Below are 17052 nucleotides of genomic sequence, written 5' to 3'. Positions count from 1 at the left end.
GGGTTTCCAGCGATGGCTGCGGGTATCTGTTCCCTGGCTTGCTGGTCCTAGCCTCCACGGAGCTCGCCCGGTCTGTGGAGTACTGGAAGAGCACTGAGCGACGCTGACGGGGGATCGGGGAGCTCGCAGCGAGAGCCTCGCAGACCTGCATCCCTCTCACCCAATCAGATCCGAGGCTGACTGCCCCCGCTCCTCCCTTGCCAGGCTCCGCGGTCATGTGATCATAACCAGGCTGGAAACCTGCTGCTCGCATCCAGTGAAACAGAGTAGGCGAGATACAGAGCGAAGAGGGAGAGCGCCGTCTCATACAGCAACTTAAGAGAGTCGGTTTGAGCACATACAAGTACAGACCGGCCGAGAGGTTTGCTCTACATGGCTTGTCTCCTTAGAGGAACTTACAACATCTGCAGCAGCCTTCTTGCCGTTTGGATTTATTAACGTGTTGAATTGTGTAATTTTCCTGGCTTTTTTTAATGAATAGCGCTTTATTTTGACATCCTACTTGCCTGCTTCCTAACCTAACACCCTTCTGGTCACCTAAACACCCAATCCCCAAACCCCATCCCACAACCATCACCCCCTAACCCCACGACATCACACAGCAACACCCCAACTCGGGCGGATTCGTCTGTACTTCATGGGGCTCTCTGCCTTGCTCGGAAGATGCGGGTTTTTTCGCAGCTGAGCACTCCACTACCACTTGTGCAAGGATCGGAGTTGCTGGTGCATGTCTGCGTTTTCTGTCCGCGTCGCTTTTCTTTTGGAGGGACGCAGCTGAACTGAAATGGGCTTCTCGGCGACAGCGCTACAAGAGCCTAGACGCCGGCAGCAGTGGAACAGGAGGACACTGGGAGATAGGGTTTTTATCGCCTTGGTAACATTTATAACGACTTTACCTGTTCACCAACTTCGCGCTTTCCCTACCTCCCTGAGCGACTGCCAAACACCCACAGGATGGAACTGCTCCGGTAAGAGACCCTGGGAGTCTTTATAAAGCGAAACGCACCCGTAGACCAGCGCTTCATATAGCTTGTGCGTGCATGTGTGCGACTGTGAAACCCTCAAAGCAAGAATGAATTGGTCATTAATGAAAGTTATTATGGAATCACATGTATTTCAGCATATGACAAAGTCACTGCTAACACACACACAGACTATCTGTTATCAGTATGCATCATTTTGTTTGTGTGCTCTAGCGCTGTGACATGAATTAGAGATTATTTGGGGGTACTCTTTACGTCTTGCATTTTTTTTGGGATCTGAAAAATGATCAAGGCAGTGGCAGGGTGCTGAGGAAAAAGCACATTGAAAGGAACAGGTCTCCAGTCTAAAATACAGTATACTATGAAGAATAGCGATATTATTCATGATAAAATCTACATTTTTCGATGTTTGTAGTTTGCAATTATTGTGATTATGTCCACTTAATTTATTGTAGTTACCTTGAGGAATCATGTAACATTTAAATTGTATTTTTGTGCAGATTATAATATTTCAGATTGTTGTTGTACAGAGGATTTAGAGGATAAGCATAGCCCTTATGCAGACTGACAGTTTTGGGAACTTTAAACTGTTGTTGTAATAACGGATTTTAGGGCCGAAATCCTGAAATCTTCAAGTATTTCTGTACAACCGTGGACCAATAATGATGCATTAGACAAGCTTATGAATTCAACTCACGGCCAAACCTGCTTTTTGTTAAACCCCTTTTCGCAAAGCTACAAAGCTAAATTTCTACAATTATGGGATGTCTCAGAAAAGTGTTTTTTTTAACACGATAAACCTTATATAAGCAGAAGACTTTCTTAGGTAATAACTCGCGAAGAAAATTAAAATAATTCACCATCTTTAAAAAGTTATTTACGAGTCTTTATACTGAGGATATTGTTAAATTAAATTACAATCCAAACTGTAGTCAGGTCAGTCTCAGCTTGGCTAGGACTAGATATAACCTTAGACTAAATCAGCCGAGTTTGCCTTATGGGGATTCAAGAAACAACTACAGAATTAGAATTCCATACAAATAAGTATCGGCGCCAGTTAACCAAACTCCCTATAAATTCTTATAATAAGGTAGTGTTACAATTGAATTGACTGTGACTCCGGGACTCCCAGGTTATTTATTAGAAGCAGCGACAATATATGACAAAATATTAAATTACAGCAGTTTAAATTTGATCTATATGATATTTTGCTGGAGCATTGTGATAACGGCATTTATTATCCGGAGGTGTAGTTGAGAATCACAGCTTAGGGTACCAAGCGGTGTGTGTGTGTGAAACACAATTACCGCTTCTGGAAGCTTTTGTGTTTGTTACACTAGGCAGCGAAAACACCGGCGGGTACCGTGCAACTGAAAGTTTTTCCTCCCGTTTCTGCACCCAACTCACCTATACCGCGGTGTTTACTTTATTATGGTTTCATTTATTGACAGCATCCTCTCGGCTTTAAACCTCCTCGCCTCTCCTGTCTGTAGTTCGTGTTTATTTATTTCCTCAACTCTATAAAAGTTACCGCAAGGGTAATAAAACATGTCCGCGACGGGTTTCCTTGTAAATCACTTGCTGCTTCTGTTTATTTTCCTGCAACAACAGGCCGGAGTTTGAAGTCGGCTGGACCCCGGATTGCTTACAATGTGATAAACGAAGCCCCAGCACGCTGTAGGATGTCAGTGTCGAACAATGGAAATATGATTTATTGATAGTAGTCGCCTATGCTTCAAATAGGACATTGATCAGAGCGTAAGGGAGTGCAAAGGTGAAAGCCTAAAATCTGTATCGCTTCATTCCCATTGTGTGGATGTTTCTGTCTTATCAAGTCAAAAAACATAAAATACCATACAATTTGTATAATGCACGCGGTTAATACACAATCCGATAGTAGATTACTCAGAAGGGCAATGATAAAATAAAATTGAATTTCTCCATGGAACTGTGGAATCCCGCCTTTAATAGTCTTGGAGAATGATTGCACGTGTTTTAATTTGTTTTAATGTCTGAAATATTTTCATTGATGCAACGAATTGAGGACCTATAGTGCCTACAGCGTAGATTTTTCAGTAGCCTATAGTTCAAGAAAAAGACACATTTTTAATCATGTTTGAGTATTAAGTTACTTGCTAGCCTTGTAACTCAATGATTTTACGATTATTCCGCTTCTCATCGTTATCACCATTTCCATTTTTTAGAGAAAAAATGGGTGTACAAATTAAGGACCAACCAGACATTAATCTTGAAGTTGGTGATTGACAACCGGGCAGGTGTCCTGTAGGATACCCAGGACTGGGGCAACTTGTGGCGCCTACTCCACCGCATTGCATTCTAATTTAGAACCTACGGGGTCTTTAATTAGGCCCCATAAAATTAATTGAAGCAATTAAGTTTCTAGAGGAGTACACTCTGCAGAGGAATGCGGTCTTGCGGTCGAAACAGTGCAGAAATTAAACCAGAAAAATGAAATTTTAATTATACAGGTTAAGACTAGGGATCTATCATTTAATAATAATACATACCTTATGTCCTAGTTTCACAAATCCATAGAACAAAGAATTTTCCCAAATGAAATGTGTTAAGTCACTTTCTAGGAATACTTCACTGAATGAGGAAGATCTTTTCAGTGGCTAGGCTCATGTAGAGTGACAAGTATCTCTGATTAGCCTGCTTGTTCTACAGTCTTCACTGAAGTTACCATTCTGACGTGCGCTGATTGTGTTGTTCTAATTCCGCTTATTAAAAAACAATTTAATGATCATGAGAGGCATTAATTACCCCCTGAGCTGTATTTATTTGCAGCTGAGACAGTTTTCTAGCTTTACTTTTTTTTATCAAAGGCTATCAGGAACGAATGGGGAGAAGATGAGGCGAGGTTTAATACCTTTCGGTCTTCTTTGTGATAATGTGGTGGCTACCGCTGGTTACAGCACTGAAGCTGCTGCGCGAGCAATTAACTTTCGGGAGTCTGCGAACCGTAAACCTAGACTGCAGCGCCGAGGTTGAATCGAGAAGAAGGAAAAGTTGCTAATTGCTCGCAATGATAGAAGCGAGAATCGACTGACGCTTAAGTCGGGCAGGTAAAATTCAGTCGATCGACCTCAAACGGTAGCTATTTTAATTGAGGCTGTGGTACGCCTTCCCCTTTCCCCTCCTGTCATGTGATTCTTGCGAAATACGGACAGCCTCGTCTTATCTGTTTTCTACCTAGCCTGCTACGGAGAGTGATTGTGATAAGACAGTAATCTGATACCTCCCTTTTCTTCAGTCGAGACAATTAAAAAGTTGGTGGAGAATATTATTAAAACCTTAAAATATGCATGAGGTCAAATGGATCTGTTTGTTGTCTTTAAAACAATAATGGGGAGCGGTTAAGCAGGAGGATATTTGGCTGGTGTAGCTGGCACAATGCCCCGATTGTAGAGAAAAGCAATTCAGACCCCTTCAGCCAGTGCAGTTTAGGAATCTGGCTACCTGTGTAATTCAATTATAGACATATCACTGTTTTAATATTTTATGCTTGCCAACTTGTTTTGTTAAATTATTCATTTCACTTTCAATTCTCAGCTGAACTATTCAGTAACTCTTCTCATTCTGCATTTTATTTTATGTTTCATTATTACCAGCAGCAAATGTTCTGTATGTTTATTAGCATTTTAAGGTGCTTTCTTCAAGAAAAAATAATGTGCTATCAGTAACTGATACGTGAATATTGCCATCTGTTTACAAAACCCATCCAAAGATTGGATTGTTATGGGTAAAAAACGTGAAGTATGGTAATTTTTGCAATTTCAGATGTACTGTTTCCAGCTGGAATGTGCTAAAATAAATATTAAATACAAGCTGTACAATTTTCTATTCTCAAAATAACATTACAGCAATGAAATGTATCAGCTAAAGTATATTTGCTGCCTAGATGTACAATATTTTATGAGGGTTTCACCTTAACACCAACCAGTCCAAACTACTTTGCAGATTATCCACACTGCGTTAAATGTGAATTTCTTAATATGAGCAAGTTCAGAAATTTATTGTGAAACGGTAAGAGTTAGCAACAAGTTTAGTTACTGTATATGAACTGGCCGTAAGCAAATTGAAAATCAGTGAAGAAGCTGAAGTGTTTTTCCTTAATTCTTTTTAAGACTTCTTAGGTCTTTAAAAAATGTTGTCCTTTGACAATTTTAAAAGTAGCCTGCAAATTGAATTAATTTCACTTGGAATTAAAGACACTGCATTATAGCTGGAGTACAATAAGACTGGAGGTCATTAATGATTAACCTTGTGTGTCCAGAGATTAATTCTAAGGTTATTTATCTTCCTTTACTTCTCACATACAAATGGAAAAAAAGAACTGGCTTTATTTTCTATTAATGCACCATTGTTCTCAGTGGAAATGATCACGTAATACAAACACATTTTCAAAAATCAGTAAAATCTATATAAAGCAAAAGTGTTACAAACATCATCTGTGTATATTTTCAAATTATAGAACTACAGACAAGGGAGTATTTAATGATCATAATTCATAATCTGAGGTTAGTGGGTTTGTGTCCTAGGTTGGGTGCAAGGTTCTCTAATAACCCATACTGGGCAGCAGTAGGGGGCAGTGTTGGTGGCAGAGGGTCACGTTTCCGTGACAACGGCAACAACACTAGCACTATCTGCGCAGATAAAAGGCCCGGCAATCTATTTCCGTATCTTGCCATGAATACCAACATGACGGCACTCCCTCCCACCACCACCTCCTGTTGTTTCTGACGTTTATTCTGTTCTTAACTAGTCTGTCACTAGACACACTGAAGTTGAAATAATTTCAGACTTTCACCAAGAATAATTAGGACAACTCAGGATGAATGTGTGATTGGGCACTTCAGTCTTGTATTTGCATTTAAAATTCACTTGATTAATCCATCTATTGTGAGTGAAATAATACTTAGTAGTACTTTTTGATGACTACTGATTCCAGTCATGAAAAGAATCTGAGAGCATTCTATGCTATTATTCTTGGGTGGAAAATGTGAATTGGTGCAACTCAGATGAGAGAAGAGCACCTCCTACTGGACGCTTGTGTTCTAGGTGCTACTGTCAAGTCTGTGCTGATTATATTCACCAAGTGAGGGGCATGGTGATGTTCATTGTTGGACAGAGTAAGCTGCAAGGACCTACGATGGATCTTCAGATGTTAAATGACTTAAATCATTTACTAAACAGACTCAATAATCAATTGTTTTCCAATTCTTTACGCAGCATGTCACAAATGTACACTAATGTATGTTTAAAAAATCCAAAAAGTTTGCAACTCAAACCATGCCGTACATAAGTCAGGCAATCAGACTGCTAAATAGCCAACCTGCAGATCCTTTAGCAAATCACCTGTAATGGCTACATGGACACACAGTTTTCACTGTATTCAGCATAACTGCACTACTTATATATTTTGCATACACCATGGACACATAGCAGCTCTACTCATATTGAGTTTTATTCAATTTCTATTACATATATTATTATGTAACCTTATTTTCGTAACCTTAATTTTGTGATTTTGTGATTCTTGTGATTTTTGTGAGCTCGCAGAAAAGACATTTCATTGCCAGCAACTACTGCTCCATGCTGTATTGTTGTGCATTTGATAAATAAACTTTGATTTGATTTGATTACATTAAACATTGCAAAGAATATCTGCTCATGGCATAAGGAACAAATGGTTATATTATCGAGGGCTTCTATAATTTTGAAATTGTAACCTTTCTCATATCACTTGTAATACCTTGCCATCAAGGGTGCATGTCTTTCTTAAATGAACTAAACACACCACATTAGAAGCCAGGCCTGAAGAAAACATGTACAGATTGAGTGAAAACAGACAGGGGGAAGATAATGGGAGAATGAGAAACTGAGTGGAGTGAGAGAAGAAAGTAGTTCTAAGTCATGTTGTGCTGTCGCTTCTGATTCATGGGCTATTTAAAAACTGGCTAAGTGAAGTTCTAGCTTCAATTAGGTAAATGGAAATCCGACAATTATTGAATCAATGAGCTGAAATGTCTCCTTTACTCTGTAGTTTTTCTTATGTTCATCAATTCACAGTAATGTATTGTATTTTTCTTACTCAACCACAGTATGAATAGCCCATCTGTGCTGTGACAACAATGATGGTTACCTGAGTGTGTTACGATCTTGTCTTAAAAGTCTAATGGCAATTTCCTGCCTCCTGTCAAAAAATAATAATTGGTTATATAATATTTCATTTTCCTCATTTGCACACAGCTTATTTTTCCTCGCTTGACATGGTCATAGAGGAGATTAGAGGAAGGTTCATTTGCCACTTTGTAAATCATAATGCAAAATGCATGAGCTAAGAAGTGGAATATGTAGACAACTGTGAATGGTGAAATAGAAATAATGTTTTTTTTATGTTATCATTTCTTTTTCTGGGTGGTTTCCAGTTAGCAGCAGGTGATTACGCTACAGTATTTATTGATATACTCTAATGCTGTAGCATCTACAAGCAGTCCTCTCGTTTCTGTGACTGTGCTGGGAACTTGACACTCCACCAAAAGTGTTTTAACACTTTGAAAACAAAAGTGTTTTGACTTTGACCAAAAAGTAAATACATATACAAAGAAATACAGTATATGAAAGTTTAAGTTTATTTTTAAGCTTGTGTTTAGTATCTGTCATAAGCAGTTATTTATGTTTCATACACAGTATATTTGTTGCTTCAGTACTCTCATTAGTGTGATATTAGGGCTACCAGTTATGTCACAGTGTCACAAAATAGTATCTTGCCTTGTGCAGGAGCCTCACATCACCATACTGTAACTGTATTGCCAATATGATGAGCCTTAAGTCTGGAGTTCATCAGCCAAAAACATTTTTTATAGAACCAGTTTGCAATATTATAGTAGGTTGCTATAAAATGTGAGGTGCAAATCTCACTTGTTGGTGTGTTGATAAAACCTGCCGAGTTTCAATTGATTTGGCACAGCTGTTCACATGTCACAGACAGTTTGAATTGTCAGAAAAAATGGCGGGCAGGCAGCTGTCTTCATTTACACAGGAACCTAGATTTTGACAGATGTTAACTACGTTGTCACTAGTATGGTAGCTACCAAGTTAGAAATTAATTTGCAAAGTATTTTTTTTCCCACAGAGCAGGTAACCATCCTGTTTTAAGCATACTGTGTTGTCATTACATTGACACTGGGATGGTACTTACTAAGAGCAGAGAAAAGTGGCCAAACAATTTTTAGATTAGCATCAGATAGAGGTAGAGAGTGTGTTTCTTTAAGCAGGAGGTCAGAACATAAGAAAACGAAAGGTTACAAATAAGAGGAGATCATTTGACCTATTTAGCACATTTGGCAATTAATAGCTATTTAATCTAATTAAGGATCTCATCCAGACAATTTTGAAAACAAAATCAGAAATGTTGCTTCAATAACATGGCTGGTAACTTTTTCCCCATTCCCACCACCCTTTGTGTAAAGAAGCACCTCCTGTTCTTAGATTAAATGCACTTCCATATAGTTTCCACTTCTGACCTCTGATATTTCTGTTTCATCATTGATACTGAAGAAATCCGCTGGGTTGACTTTGTTAATACCTTTGAGGATTGTGAGTACTCGTGTCCAGTTCCTTCGCTGTGTTCTCTGTTGAGAATTAAAAAGGTTCAGCTCTTTTAGTCTGTCAGTGCTTTAAGCCCCAGATGTATCTGGTTCCTCTTCTGTGGTCAGATTTCAGAGCAGCAATATATTTTTGTTATATGGTGACCAACATTATACACAGTATTCTAATTTAGGTATTACCGGTGCGTCGTGCAATTTTAACATGATAACCCTTAATTTTAATTCTGTGCTTTCTACTGTGTATCCTAACATTTGCATTGCCATTTAGCTAGCAAGATTTAGTCTGCAAACTTGCCTATTTTACAATCTTCACCAGTATCTAGATCATTGCTAAAAATTAGGAATAGCAAAGGTCCCATTCTTGAGCGACTGTCTGGAGAGTTGAGTTCTGAATAACATTATTTCTGTATAACAGTCCTACAACTGGTATGATACCATGCGTCCAGGGTATATTAATGAGTCCAGGATATATTAATCTCGGTTGTTTCTAGTACCTACAATAATTCTGTATCTTCTATATTAATGTTATTTGATACAGAATATTGTTCCACTTCCTGAGGCATGTTTGTTGACTTCTTCGTTAATGGACGCCTAAATGTATTATGCATTTGATACATAAACCATTTCTTTTTCATTGTCTAGCAATTTCTGATTATTTTCCCAAATACATTTGACTTCAACCAGTTCTACAGTTCTTTTGGTGTTGTAGTACTAAAATAACTTTTTATTATTTATTTTAACTCCAATTACAAAATTCCAATCACAAATCTTCTCACTTGGCCTTCCTTATTACTTTTTACCCATGCTTGCAAAGGTTAAAAATTAAAACAGGTGTTTGTTTCATTATTTATTTAAAGTGTTTTCTTTTCCTTTATATTTTTCCTAATCAAGTTGTTAAGTCATTCTCCCATAAACACAATTCTTCTTTTATTGAATATATTAAATAGTGATTGATTATAATTGATATTGTCTATAATTAAAGTTTTTACTCTATACCTTTAGAATGTTTTAATAAGTGCAACCCTTATAGGCCCATAGACTCTATGATTTTTTTCTCTTTGTAAAGTAACTGCGCTTGAATACAATATTTTGCTGATGATTTTGTCCAAAGCTACTTACATTTATATCTAGTTTCCCAAATTAGTATTTTACTGTAGAGATCTGAGTTATATATTTGCTTAAGGGCACAACAGCAATATTCCACCTGGGATTTGAACCCTGTAACCCATTGTGGGCATAAAAGCATCTCTGCATCATTTGAGGTGCAAGTACAAAGCACATCTGGTTGTGATAAAACCTGCCACGTTTTAATAAAGAAGTTACCAAGGCAAAGGCTGTTAACAGGAAAATATTGTTGTAAGATGGCCATTGTAGGCTATGCAGAAATCCCATTTTGCCACTACAACATACAGTATATAGCAGATGTATAGAATACCAACAACAAAATTGTACCTACCAGGTTTGAAGTTAACCAAGTTTGAAGATTGCTGAAGATGGCAATGGTACAGGATGTATATAAAGAATTGGTGGTCAGGTGGCATCCTGGTTTTTAGGAGGTATCTTATTTCACTGTAGGATTTCATTGTAATTGCAAAGTCACTAGAATGATACCTACTGTTCGGAGTTATTTTACCAAACAGTTTTTGAAGAAGAGCCGCTTGTGTTATGTTAAAGCAATACCCAAGACAATGGCAATTTGAATTTTGCAAACAAAATGGTGCTGTGGTGGCTATTGTGGTATATGCAGGAATCTGATTTAATTATTTTACTGTATTATTTACTGTATTATCACTAGGTTGACACATACCAAGTTTGGAGCTCATTGGCTAACCAATCTTTCAACAGGAGCAGTTTGTATAAAAGGCTAGATTTCACCCAGCAGTTGACGACAAGCATTGTGGCCAAAGTGTGAAACAGAAAGTGCTTTGGTTGTACATTACATCTGTTATGGTTCAATCAGTCTGTGGGTCCCAAGACAGAATCTGTGTAAGCTGTGAGAACAAAATGGCATCCATGCAGCCATCTTGATATATGGATGAACAACAATGTGTCGAATGTTAATTGTAGGCCCATTAGAATGACACTCACCATGTTTGGAGTTAATTGACAGGTTTTGAGCAAGAATACATTGCATAAAGGCCTGTGTTTCTCAAAACAGGTCATGACCTTCTGCTTTCATAAGAATTATAATAGTACTTCTTCAAGTGAAGATTGTAAAAAGCGTCAGGTGAAAAAGCTTTCAATGTTGATAAAATCTGCAAAGTTTAAATTCAATCAGTGCAGTGCTTCATGACAAAGATTTTGAAAGTTTTTTTCAAATACAGTTGAATTCACCATTTTATTTAACACAGGACCCCTGTGTCCTGCTGTCATTTCATCTGTCATTTCAGTTTCCTACTGTATATATTTTGCATTATCCTGCCCTGTATTCCAACGAAAGGAGTTTCAAAAATGAAAAGAGCCAAACAAAACAAAAACCCTTACAATCAAGAAAACATTCCAGTTGAAAGCCTTATAAGGATAATTCAGGATTAAAGCGAGTTAACAGCTAGTCTCATAATGCTTTCACGAATCAGAGGTGAAACACTGAGCGATGAGTGTGACATGCTCTTTGCTTCTAGGAAGATAGGAGAGCCTTCAGGAATTCTCCATTCTTGAAGGGCTAAATACAATAAAGTTGGAACCCTGAAAGGGGAGAGTAGACGCCATCATACCCTAATAACACCAGTGTGTCCCTGGTCAGTAACCAGATAGTGTTCCTCTGTATCTCTTTCAGCTGGTGAAAGGCATCCTAAACCCAGACAAAATCTATATGAACAGTTGTGAAACAACCAGGGTTGCCAAACAACATAATCTTGTCAAAAAAAAAGAAAAGAGAACAAGAGACTGTGAAGCCTTCAAAGAGCCTTGTTTTTCCTAATGTTCTGATGACCGTAAAGTCAAAACCTTAGCAAAACTAAGTCCCTTGTGGGACTGCGGTTTGCAGTTTGTGACTATGATTGTTGCCAATAGTCCGATAGCAGAAGGACACTCATCATAGTTTGAATATTCTGTGTATAATTATACACAGAATATAATTCTGTGAAGAGAGACAAGAAGAGAGCCTTTAGGAGGGGAGATAAGGAAATGGTCAAGCGTGTACAGAGGGAGCTAAAGCAGAAGTTAAGAGAGAGCAAGGATGCCTACAGGAGGAAGGTAGAGGACAAGCTGCAAAGGAATAGGGTGAGAGATGTATGGAGCAGCATGAGAGAGATCACTGGCTTCAAACAGGCTGGGGTTGCAACAGAAGGGAACCTGGAGATGGCCAACAAGTTGAACCAGTTCTTTAACAGGTTTGATTCTGGGTCCTCTGTGGCGCAACACCCATCCCCCCACAGCCACACGCTCCCTAACCCTTCACAGCTGCAACTGCCCAACACCTCCTCCATCCCCCCACAAACATGGCCGCCTACAGCTACAACCCCCGACGGCTGCTCACCCACCCATCCCCCACAGCTGCCACTCTCCAACACCTCCGCCATTAACACCTCCGGCACTGAAAGCACTATGAGCATCATCCCCCGGGCCAGGCTGACCATCACAGCTGACCAGGTGAAGAAGGAGCTGAAGAGGCTGCACGGGGGTAAGGCCACAGGACCAGATAACATCTGTCCCAGAGTTCTGAGGGCCTGTGCTGATCAGCTGAGCGGAGTGCTCCAGCGACTGTTCAACCTGAGCCTGCGCTTGGAGAGAGTCCCGGTGCTCTGGAAGACATCATGCCTGGTCCCGGTACCAAAGAAAGGGCGCCCCTCTGTCCTCAACGACTACAGACCAGTTGCACTGACTTCTCACATCATGAAGACACTGGAGAGACTGGTCTTATCCCACCTGAGACCCATGGTCAGCTCATCACTGGACACCCTACAGTTTGCCTACCAGCCCAGTGTTGGTGTGGAGGATGCGATCATCTACATGCTGCAAAGGGCCTACTCACACCTGGACAGGGCTGGCAACACTGTAAGGATCATGTTTTTCGACTTCTCCAGTGCCTTCAATACCATCCAGCCCTTACTTCTAAGGAGGAAGCTGGAGGAGATGCAAGTCGATGCCTCCATGACCTCGTGGATCACTGACTACCTGACGGGCAGACCACAGTCTGTGAGACTTCAGAACTGCGTGTCTGAACTGGTAGTGAGTAACACAGGGGCACCTCAAGGGACAGTTCTTTCTCCATTCCTCTTCACCCTCTATACTTCGGACTTTAAGTACAACTCAAAGTCATGCCACCTGCAAAAGTTCTCAGATGACTCTGCGATTGTGGGATGTATCAAGGGTGAGCAGGAGGAGGAGTACAGAGGACTGGTCAGCAGCTTTGTGGAGTGGTGTGGGGTGAACCACTTGGAACTGAATGTTACAAAGACAAAGGAACTGGTGGTAGATTTCAGGAGGAAACCTACTCCTGTCTACATCCATGGGAGTGGCGTGGAGATGGTGGACTCGTACAAGTACCTGGGAGTGCACATCGACGATAGACTGGAATGGTCTAAGAACATCGAGGCCATCTATAAGAACGGACAGAGCCGACTTTACTTCTTGAGGAGGCTCAGGTCCTTCAATGTGTGTAGTAAGATGCTACACATGTTTTATCAGTCGGTGGTAGCGAGTGCCATTTTCTACGCAGTGGTGTGCTGGGGCTCTGGGATTAGAGCAGTAGATTCCAAAAGGCTGAACAAGCTCATCAGGAGAGCGAGCTCTGTCATTGGGTCTGACCTGGACCCCTTGGAGGTAGTGGCTGAGAGGAGAATGATGTCCAAACTGGAGGCCATCATGGACAACTTCTCCCATCCCCTCTATGACAGGCTTGCAGGAATGAAGAGCACGTTCAGCAATAGACTGATTCACCCACGGTGCGACAGGGAGCGCTACAGGAGGTCATTCTTGCCGTCTGCCATAAGACTGTACAACGCATCCACCTTGCGTCTTGGCAGAGGCAACAGCGACAGTGACCTGTTTCTGGACTAAACGCATATACACATATACTGCTACATCTGTTCTCTTTCTTTTTCTTTTTCTTTTTCCCGTTTACAACCACTTTTGTGCAATATATGCCAGGGACCTGTGCAATACATTTATATTTATATGTATATCTATGGTTACATCTATATTTATATTCATACGTGTGATACGATTTTCTGTGTACTGTTCTGTTCTAGTTTCCTCTTGTGTGTCCGGACTGTGAGTAACTCTTGTATTGTATTGTATGTATTGTACTATTAGTATATAATTCGTTACACTGTGGCTGTGTTGTGTGTGTTAAGCTGCTGTTGCACTGCAATTTCCCTCACGGGATCAATAAAGTATCTATCTATCTATCTAAATAAAAGCTCTTCTTGCATTTTAGTGTGTAGACACAGAAGTGCCATTTAACATTTCTGGCAGCAGTGGTACCTTGTGTTACCCACGGTTCCACCTCCCCACCACCTCGGTTCCTCCACGTACCCATGTATAAATGTGCTGTAGTACTGTTTCAAAACACCATGGTTCCATTGACTCAAATAATTGAAAAAACAAATCATTATAATTGGATTCTGAAACATAATCAGGGAGCACTTTCATATGGTGTAAACAGTCTGAATGAAGAGGTGTCTGCTCACCAAATCGTTAGGTGCTGATTTTCAATGTATCAGCCTACAGGAATGCAAAGGCAGGACAAAGGTGCACTCCACAGCTTTAATTAAGCATGAATAATGTAAGTGACTTTTTAATGCTACTGTACCTCCACATTTCCCCAGGAAGAAAGCAGAACAACAGTAAAAAATATATGTTTTTAGACTGTAGGTGCATGTGCCTGACCACTTCTCTGTAGACTTTCAGTTAGCTGAGTAAAATTAATATTTAGTTTAGTTTGGAAGTGAAGAGCTTCCAGGTGGAAGGTGGAATGAAAAACTGAATTTCCTGAAGCTCTTAAGTCCTGGGTCTATGCGCTACTAATATAGTGAGGAAAAAAGTGCTACTGTAGGTGCTTAATGTGCCTAACTCCATATTTAACCACTTATTCCCTCTACCAATCCTCTGTATTTGAGTCCCAGGCATGGAAATAGATGTTTCATGAAATGGTAATATTCTCCAGAGATTAATTTAGCTGGTGTCTTAAAGAAGATTTCATAGGCCTTTGTGTTTACAAAGGCAAGTGATGCTGTCTGAAGCAAAACAGCCTAAATGCAAAGATTTACAGCGAGTCAATCACAATGTGAGAGTGAAAAGAGAAAAACGAAAGAAAACACTGTTTGGAAAATGGTTTAAAAACAACAATAAAAAGATATTATGTAAAATGCTTTAAAAGAGAATTTACTTTGTATCTACTGTAGTTCAGCTCTGAATACAAATCTAAAAGGAATTTCAGCACAGTAGAAAAACATCAGTTGCAGACTTCAGACTATCATAAAAGTGCCTACTGCCTACCTACCTTATCTTTTTTCTATGGAAATTTCACACAGTACCTTATTAATCATGGCATATTACAGATTGATTTCTCCTGGTACCTTGTTGATATGGAAACAGGAAAGAAAGGTGATTGATTGTGGTTTTTGGCAGAGTTCACATCTGTTAGCATTCCTCTTGTGCTTCATAACTTTGTCCAGTTGCTTTTAGTTAACTCACTAATATCTACAAAGGAACTGTACTAATACTGTTTATACTTGCCACATTATCCACTGTGTGTCTTTTGGAACATCCTTTATCTCACCTTATGGTGAAATCATTCTTTTAAACCTTTTTTATCAATGCAATTTGTTGTTTTTCTCATCTTTCGATTTAAAAATGGGGGTTTGTTTTGTCTGTTTATAATTTGGCACTAGTGCTGCCAAATTATAAAAATAATATGAACTGCCTCAACATTGTGTACAGTTGTGAGTTATACCCCTCCCTGCATTATTTCATTCTTTCTTACTAGGGGTGAATTATTGTTTTGAATTATGTTTTTAGCAGAACATATGTTTATCCAAACCATATGTTTAATGAAATGATTTTAAAAATGGTTAAAAAAGCAAATAGACTGTAAGAATGAAATGGACAGAGTCATTATACAAGAGGTCATTAAATGACATGTCTCTGAATGGTTAGCTAGATGGAATTGCACCTTGGCATCTTGGCGTCTCTGGAGGCCTGCATTGAAAAGATTACAAGAATGAATGAACTTCCTTCAAAGTTATCAATCTCTGTTGGTGAGGCCTTCCTTGTGCTCTAGCTAACACAGCCCCTTACTGTTTTCAGGTTATGATGACCGAGACACTGACCTCTTTCTCTGCGACACAAACACATGCAAGTTTGACGGGGAATGTTTGAGAATTGGAGACACTGTGACGTGCGTCTGTGAGTTTAAGGTAGGACTCAACCTCTATGTTCTCTGTAAAGGTCTTCCTAAACACCTGGTGTACTAGTTTATATACTCTTACAAACATACACATATAAATCTTAAAAAATACTGAATTTGCAGAACAGTTTAACATCAAACAATGAGAAATACAATTCATCTTACAAGCTATTTTGCACTACATCAGTGGTTCTGTTTTCAGCCTTTCCAGGTACAGGGCTGACAGAATTATAACATTAAATCCTTATTATTTTTTCATGAGTTACTGAGATTTCCCTGGATACATCTAATTGGAGATATAGTACACAGCACTTTTTGACATCTTAGGCTGGAGGGCAGGTCAGTGTTCTTTCTCTTGTAATATACTTGTAAAGCTACTAGAACGTTACAAAAGATTCTTGTGACACCAGTATTATTCATACCCAAACGTAACATTCCATTTCATTTATGCCGCTAAAATGCACTAATAATAAAAATATTTTAATGTAACTAGATTGTTACATAGAGAACAAATTTAATGACGACCTGGGTAGTACCCACTTATAAAGCAGGGCAATTACCAGAACAATGTAACGGAATGATCTTATTTAAGGTTACCACAGCATTATCCCACCTAGGATCCCACCCCCTCTGAACCCATGATGTTTTGGTCTCGAGTATTAACCACAGCTTCACACCAATGCCATCAATATAATCCAGTTACTAGCATCATATAGTGACTTTTACAAAACTGTACAGTATATTGTTTGTTCACTTTACCCTCTGAATTAAAACAGTCTAGTGTACAATAATGTTCCCTAGATACCAAGAAATATATTTATGTGACCTAAATGGAGAAAAATATATTCGAACAATACATTTCGCAGCTACTGAAAAAGGACAACATGTAGTCTAAGATCATAAGAAATAAAAGCTGGATGTTCAGCTCATTGAGTTTATTTGGTTGCCAGTAGCTTATTGATCCAAGAGCATCATGAGACTATATCCCAAAATACTCCTATGAGTCTTCTCCAGCAGCCTGGAATCTTAGCTTATACCATACCTCACCTACTAACATTTGAATTAGCTGCTTGTTAATATATCT

At 39.3% G+C, this 17052-nt stretch overlaps 1 protein-coding gene across 1 annotated transcript in view; it reads left to right on the top strand.

The window, feature by feature from the left end:
• Positions 1-253: 253 nt before the first annotated feature.
• Positions 254-17052, top strand: part of tmeff2a (transmembrane protein with EGF-like and two follistatin-like domains 2a) — a 76224-nt gene continuing 59425 nt past the window's right edge. The window contains exons 1-2 of the mRNA XM_088605622.1: positions 254-968; positions 15869-15978. Of these exons, the coding sequence (XP_088461748.1) occupies positions 785-968; positions 15869-15978 (294 nt within the window). The 5' untranslated portion in view covers positions 254-784. The remainder of the gene's footprint in view (positions 969-15868; positions 15979-17052) is intronic.

This window comes from Lepisosteus platostomus, chromosome 14 (assembly GCF_059453375.1).
Source record: "Lepisosteus platostomus isolate fLepPlt1 chromosome 14, fLepPlt1.hap1, whole genome shotgun sequence".
In the NCBI taxonomy this organism is placed as follows: domain Eukaryota; kingdom Metazoa; phylum Chordata; class Actinopteri; order Semionotiformes; family Lepisosteidae; genus Lepisosteus; species Lepisosteus platostomus.
Note: the sequence above shows the minus strand (reverse complement) of the source record. Positions and strands in the feature narration are given on the sequence as shown.